General features: G+C 41.1%; 1 protein-coding gene across 1 annotated transcript; it reads left to right on the top strand.

Annotated features, from left to right (window-relative positions):
- The first annotated feature begins 1,197 nt into the window (after positions 1–1,197).
- Positions 1,198–7,370, top strand: LOC145994433 (uncharacterized). Its single transcript, XM_083130564.1, has 5 exons — positions 1,198–1,318; positions 2,010–2,142; positions 3,309–3,464; positions 5,764–5,918; positions 7,193–7,370. The coding sequence occupies exons 1-5, from the start codon at positions 1,215–1,217 to the stop codon at positions 7,362–7,364; spliced, it is 720 nt and encodes a 239-aa protein (XP_082986690.1). The 5' UTR covers positions 1,198–1,214; the 3' UTR covers positions 7,365–7,370.
- The last annotated feature ends 617 nt before the right edge of the window (positions 7,371–7,987 follow it).

The raw sequence follows: 7,987 nt of genomic DNA, 5'->3' as shown, positions 1-7,987 counted from the left end.
GCTGTTTGTGAAGCAGACTTTCTAGAATTAATTTTGTACGGAATTTGTTTTCATAATACTCATCCCATTATCTCTTTTCATAAGACCATAGACGGATTTCTTCTAATACATAAACAAAATAACAAAAAATACTGCTTCATACAACAGGTGTTATAGAGAACTCTAAAGGTGATCTTGAAACAATGATAAATTAATTTACGTAACTTCAGAACAATAAGACATTCTATGAACCCAAAAGAAATACAGTAGATTTTATCAAACGTCCAGAAACGAGTGATTCAAACGGATATGTCTAATCAGTATAGCACGGAGATAAGGGATGGAATTTTCATTTAAAAGGCAAGGCTGGCGGTTATTTGCTATCATTTAACCCCAGAAATCCTCATCTTTCGAAACAACATTTGGTAAATATTCAAATGTATGACTTATATTAAGTGTTGTTTGTTGTTGATTTTGACTGAATTTATAATTATACTTATGATTCTATCTTTTAGCATTTAAGTTTATTATGAACAGTCATTTTGGTATTGTCTTGAGTTAGATTAACTATGTGCTAGTCGCAACTCTAATTTAAAGTCGAATATAACGACTAATATTTGAACTCGGCAATAACCGAACCAAAGACTTCTTGAATACAATATTTTTTTTTCTTTCGAATTCGGTCTCAAAGTTTGAAGCTACAGTTTATATGTATTTATGTCTCAACAGTAGCGGCAATTGAATACTAAAACGGGGGAGGGGGGGGGGAGAAAGGACAAGGCTTAGTCATAGTGCTGGGACATACTGTGTCCCACCCAGTATCGATATTACACAACTTTTTCGCATTTTAAGTATGCGAGAATATTTTCTAAACTTACTTAATCATTGCGTACATTGGGTGTAATAACAAGGCAAGTTGTCAAGTTGTGGGGGTAGAATTTATTCATTAACCCACAATGTAGTGAAATTGTTTAATATGTATAAACTTATGTTTTGGTGGGAATATTTGAGTAGTTCTAACCCCACATTAAATTGTACTTCTAGTTTCGATTACTCTATCAATATATATAGTAGACTTTAAAATAAGTCTGTACAGTAACCGACACTTCTGGCTTGTAACTACTCAATTGACTTTCAGTTGTAGCGTCCGTGACTGTACCTTGGCAGTAAGAAATAATATAACTTATTGCACGTTTTGAAAATTTTCTTTCAGTTTTTCTACTGACAAAGTAAACATGAAACTATACCTAGCTTTCTTGGCCCTTGCACTTCTTGTGTCAGCTGAAGCCACGAAGAGGCACACGACCAAAAATCCCCATCTTGGAAGCGAAAAACTGAGGTAAGTCGAGAATGCTTTGTGTGTGTGTATTGAATGAAATAAAGTCAAGATGAATACAACAAGAGCAAGAGAATGATATGGAAATTGCAAAGTGTGCTCAGATGTTAAGAACAGTAAAACGAATAACTTTAGCAAACGTACAGAGTTGTTTGTTAGGAGCTTTAGCACATAAAAGGAATTCATATTGTTGACTGGTACGCCTTAATTTCCAGTATGATTCTTAATTATTCGTTGATTGATTCAGTTTCTATGACTTCGCTTTTCTACCACTTTTGCCTAATCGCGAAGATGAGGATGAATGGTGGTAAGATGAGTTGAAAGGACAGTCACAAAACATGTATGAACGACACAACATACGGTAAACCCCACAGAGGATTGCACTGGCTGTGAATCCAGACCACAAAGTGCAGTCCAGGGTGTACCGCGTGGAAGTGAGGTTGACATTTTGGTGTCAGGAGAAAGGATCATCCCTTACAGTTTGTGTATATTAAGTGCTTAGGTAAGGGGGGCACAAGCGAACTGTCTGTTTCGAAAAGGTATAAACAGCATGTGGGATTCACTCAGGTGTGACTATCCGTCAATTTCGCCTAATCAACACTCGCCTTATTACCCAGAAGTGGTAGAAAACGACGGAGAATAGTGAAACACAAAGAGAGCAATAAAGACGATAAAAAATCTTGTTTGTTTTCAGAATCCATCGATTGTCGAGAGCTGCTGATTACAACGCATATGTGGATGACTTCTTGGCAGAGTTCTCACGGATATTCAACGAAAACGGAGACAGCGTTCAAGTGGTTGACGATTATGGTCATTTCGTAGCTGACGTAAGCATAATCTTATCAACTCCTTCAACATTTTCAAGCAAGTGATTACTGTAGTAAAAAAGTTTGTTTTGCTAAATGTAAAGAAACACTTACTTCAAATTACCTTCTTAGGTAATTCACTTTCGCAGTAAGAGGATTTGGAATTGAAAAAGCAAACATCGATCTTCCATGACCATTAAATGACAATCCTGTGTGAAGAGTGAGTAAAAATAATAGAACCTTCGGCCAAAAGACTTCGCACACCTTCCCCTCCATCTGCTCCACTCTACCCCTCCCCGCCTTTCCACCCATCTGCATGCGAACTGAGGCCATTGTCGAAGTTTCTCCTCAATTAGTAATCTTGCTGGTTGGTAAGCATGCACAGAGATATTGCCGAGAAATTTCTGTAAGTTGTAAGCTGACAGAGGGTAAGAAACCACTCCTCTTCACTGGCGCAAGTGCGAGGCGCCATATTTAAAATGACAAAAATGGCGTTCTGAAGCTCACTTGATTGTGTTGCAGCCATGAGATTGTCTCATAAATAACAGTTGATACCTCATGTAAATTTGAGCAGTTTGTCCTGTAAGTTTTGTGGGACTTTTAAGGCTTTCATTTGACTAATGTAATACCAATGTTAGTTGGCGAGCGAAGTGAGCGGTTGGAGCCTGAGCAAAGCAATCCGCTGTTATTTCCCCTGCGTTGCCAAAGTGTGCAGTGTTCTTCAACACATGGTCTTTACCTTTGTATCACGAAGGGGAAAACCCACACAGCGACAGCAGGAAGGTGGGGGACTTATAAATATGACAACACGGGGCCACTTGAGCGAAGGGGAAGCAGGGTCTTGATTTTGCAGCGGTTTTTCTTATCTTAGTTGAGCCGTAAGCATGGGAGATTCCTGCTCATATGGACCTGTCAGTATTGCCAACTGACATTGGTAGCTAAAATATGTGCCACTCTGTATAAAGTGAAATGTAATTGAAGCCTTCCGGATGGCGCAATGCTAGCGTCGTCGCCTTGTAAATAAGGGGTCCCCGGTTCGATACCCGGTGGAGGCACATAGTGGTTTGGATCGGATCGCACTTTAAACTGTAGATCCAGTCCTGATTAGCCTTACTGTCCATAAAGTGGACTAAAACACCAACTTAATCAATCAAATATAATTAATGTTAAATCTACTTTTTCCTCAGCTTAATGGAACGGAATACATCATTGATTTCCTGCTGACCGAAGGAGTATTCAGCGGATTGGCCAACACGTCGAGAGTTGGGGACGCCTTAATCTCATACGACGAAGTGAACGACGCATCGTTTTTGCAATTCGGGATAGCATTTGACCCCACACAGGTTAGTTTGTGTTTATTTCCATCACTTTTGGGCTCAGATTACATAATTGGTACTCGAAATACAGTTTAAACATGTGTCTGAACAATGATGAATTCAAGGCGTGGCCCAGAGGCAAAAATCCCTTCCGGAAATTAAACACCTTCCTCCCATCCTTGAAAATTTTAATCACCTAGCAGAGCATTCGGACAATAGCTAAGAAATTTCGCAACCATGTTCACTCTGGCCTTTTTCAATCCACTTTATTAAATATATATATATATATATATATATATATATATATATATATATATATATAACGACGTAACATATAAATACATACGTACATGTTCTTTTCACGACTCTGCTTTTACAAATATTGCCGACGATAGCCTATTTCTTGAACTTCTCGGAAATATACATTATTAAAATAATGATCAGTAAGAAGTATAACATGTTTTTTGACAATTGTTAGTAAAGCAGCATATGCTAAGACACACTCGTTCAATAAATGTATAATTGTTAATATTATTACTATTATACCCACGGCCATGAAAATAGGCGACTGGACAGAATTGCGCTGGGAAAGGCAAAGCGAGAGCGGGACAAAAGTCGCTGGTTCCCGCGCACTGTGTGACAACGTCAACCGGACTGCGTTGCCTAGTTCGAGCGTCAGACCGACCTCTCTCTCCCCGGGGTACTTTTGTGTCATCCCTGAACTTTCGAGCAAATACTGTCAGTTTGTATCACATGGATTACAAAGACCAACTCTACAACGAGATCTTTCATCTCTTAAACCTCCGAACACATGGTGCTGTGCTCCGACGTGGCAACAGCGCGAACTTCTGCCACCCGCCTAATTTCATGGTCGTGCGTTTAGTAAACGTTGCATTAAGAAATTTGCATACATTTAAAATGCCTTTGCAGTAAAATTTAAGATCTAGAGATCATGTAATATACAAAGTAACCAAAAAAGTTCTTGCTGTTTTTGACGTCCCATTAACCATACGCTCACAGAGAGGAAACGAAATGACGCACGTGCCAAGCGATCGGGAGTTATTCTGACCATCGACTGTCAGTAATACAGGCACGTTGCGCACACATCAGTCATAGCTCGTCCAGTGTCGAAGAGAAATGTAGGGATCGAAGCAGCTTGTTCGCGTGTGTTTGTTGTATGACTTTAAAGTGGGTCTGTCAGCTGCCGCATCAAGTCGCCGCATTCGCCAGGCATTTGGGGAGAATGCCGTGAACGAACGCACTGCCAGGCATTCGTTCCAGAAATTCCGTTCGGGAGATGTGAGCCTTTCGGATGAACCTCACAGTGGACGACCACATGTGCTTGATGACGAGGCCCTGAAAGGAGCCATCGAGGAGGACAGTGGTCTCACGTGTGATGAACTTGCAGAAATGTTTCATGTTTCCGCTGAAACAGTCAGACTGCACCTCCATGGGATAGGGAAGGCATACAAGTTAAGCAAGTGGGTACCTCACACATTGTCGGCAGCCAACAAGGAACAACGAGTGACAGCCTGTTTGCCTTTGCTAACTCGGCACCTGAACACACCCATATTTGATCGCTTGCTCACTGGTGACGAAAAGTGGGTCCTCTATGACACTCCCAAGCGTACCAGACATTGGTTGTCGCCACGTGACCCTGTTCCACACACCTCAAGACCACCTCTGCACACACGAAAGGTTATGCTCTCTGTATGGTGGAATTGTCGGCAAGTGGTGCATTACGAGCTCCTTCCACCTGGTCAGACCATCACTGCTGACCTCTAATCTCAGCAGTTGCAAAGGGTGCACCGTGCATTGCGGCAGAAGGAGCCGGCATTGGTGAATCGCAAGGGTGTGCTGTTCCTGAACGACAATGCCAAGCCACATGTGACAAAGAGGACCCGGGAGACACTTCAGCAACTTGGCTGGGAGACACTGTGCCTTCCACCATATTCACCGGACCTTGCACCAACAGATTACCACCTGTTTCATTCCCTCGACAACCACCTCCGTCGGAGATCCTTCGCAAATGAGGGAGACCTGCGGAACGCACTCACGGACTTCTTTGTATCCACGCCCGCCGAGTTTTATCACCAGGGTATTGTGCAGCTGGAGGAACGTTGGCAAAAGGTGTTGGATGCTGATTGAGATTACTTCGAAACATAAAGGTACGTACCGTCCACTGTATTGCTCTTTGTTTATCACTGCCCTAGAACGGCAAGAACTTTTTTGGTTAAATTGTATTATATATTTTCATCTTCTGTTAGGAAGAGATTGTACGCCTTGAATTGTTGCATAATAATTGCTGTATGTCAACTTATTTCAGGTATCGTACCATTTCTCCGTTCGAAACAATGGTGGCTACAAGTTCGAAGGCAACATCGAGGCTTCAGTCAGCACCAATCTCACCCAGATGGGTTTTCTCACTGACTACGTCATCAATCACTGGATAGAATTTGAATCCCTTTTCTTTGTGTTTGAGTAAGTAAAAAAAAAGTAAAATTCCTATAGGTGTGACTGGGGTGCCAGCTGACTAGACTCAAGCAGGAGAGCCCAGTGAAGGGGAGGGGAAATTTTCCTTAAAATAATATAAAATCCAACATGTATATATATTTTCATATGTGTTATTTTTTAATCTTTCTGACATAAACATAAATACACATGTCAAGACTGGAACTTCAAAACCTATATTTTAACTGATAACAAGGTGAATTTACATCTTAATACTTAAATAATACATAAAATAGAAGGTGCATAATAGTTGCTATGCACAGACTATTAGAATTGACCATAGCTGCCAGTTCACCATGCATAATAATACGTGTTATTATAAATAACAATCTTCTCCCATTCTAGCGAAAAGAGAAACTTGACATGTGTATCTATATTTATGCCAGGAAGATTAAGACATAAAAATATGTAAAAATGTTTACACCTCGGCACCATGCTGCAATATGTGCATGGGGGGGGGAGGGGAGTGAGGAAAAAATATTTCCTTAGCAATTTATTATTTGCTGGTTCCAAATCACTTTTACTACTAACTACACAAAACGGATTAAATAAGGTCATTCAAGGAGAGTTGCCAAACAAACGAAACAATTGACTAAAAACCTATATTTGTGTCTACGAATGGTTATATTCTTGAACAACTCTAATTTAGTATTGTTGATAACAAATAAAATTAAATCGAATAATTTTACGTCTGCATCTTTAGACCGATTGCAACGGTGACCATGAATAGCGATTAGATGAATAGAAACGAAAACACACGAAGGGACTCGAACCCGGAACATTCAGTGGCGAGGTAGGAGTCGAAAGCCCCGTCTCATAGTTTGCTGCTCTTTTTGACAGCAGGTGTAGTGCAGATGTATCCCGGGGTCGGGCTGGTGCAAGGAAATTACGTAAACACCATAAGTAGACGAAAAGCGGTGTTCAAGTTCAGAAGATTCAACAAATGCCTGTCTGCTGCTTTAAACGTTCATTTGATTAGTTAGCCCTCACCACGTGATCATACACCGAACACTACACCGCTCCAGAACGTAGTCCAAACGTTGCGGACACCAAATACACTACTTGACACCAAATCAACGAAGTAGACGAGTCGGTGTTGCACCATGAAACCAAGACGCCCGAGTGCGCAGAGAGTCAAAAAGTGCAGGGAACTGGACGGTGCTGAAGACTATGATCTGGTAACCAGGTGGGGTAAGTCATTAGTGTAAAAACAAATTCAAATGAATTTTATCTTTCTTTGGCAGCTTGGACAGTTACGAGATTTCATGGGAGGACGATATCCATCCAGAGGTGTCTGATGGCATTGGCGCTGCTGTTCCCATGGCTCTCCTAGAAGGTTCTACGGAAATCCATCTACAATTTACTCAATATTTGGATCAAGTACTGGATGTCGTTGGTCTGCCCCCACACCCTTGAGTTGTAACAGCTCAGCTTTGTACATTTATTTAGGAAAATAAAGTAATTTATAATTTACTTTCTTGCTTTCCTTATTTTTTTTTCTTTTTGCATAAAATGTATTTTCCTATTTAATTTACTAGCCGGCTATATGCCCGAGTACGTTAAGTGGTCAACTTTCGATACCATCACCGAAGTTCTTGGTTTCGAGTCCCAAAGGCCGCACATAAACGTAGAGAAGAGGAGAAAGCGAAGCAGTACACGCTGCTGCAAACGGCAGCCGCGCTTTCTCCTCCATGCACCCACATTCTCCTCTCACGCGTTCATTGGTCGAGCACCTCTTGAGTCACTACTTGCCCAGAGACTTATTTTAGTTCGCTTACTCCATAGATTTCCGGGACAGAGTGTAAATGAAACTATCCGATATCCAAAATCCGGATAGAAAATCATCTGATATCCTGATTTGGCCATTCCTAGCTAATATATCACAGCGCAAACGGTAAACATACCCAAACACTGTGAGGTGTCTCTTATCACAGTTTACCCATCCTCGGCAATAGACAGGAGCGAAGAATTGAATACATGGCTTCAGAGACGCAACTACGAATTTTTATCTGGGTGGGGGCAAGTACCACGATAAACTT

This window comes from Lepisma saccharinum, chromosome 10 (assembly GCF_977018435.1).
Source record: "Lepisma saccharinum chromosome 10, izLepSacc3.1, whole genome shotgun sequence".
NCBI lineage: Eukaryota > Metazoa > Arthropoda > Insecta > Zygentoma > Lepismatidae > Lepisma > Lepisma saccharinum.
This window is presented reverse-complemented; position numbering and strand designations above follow the sequence as displayed.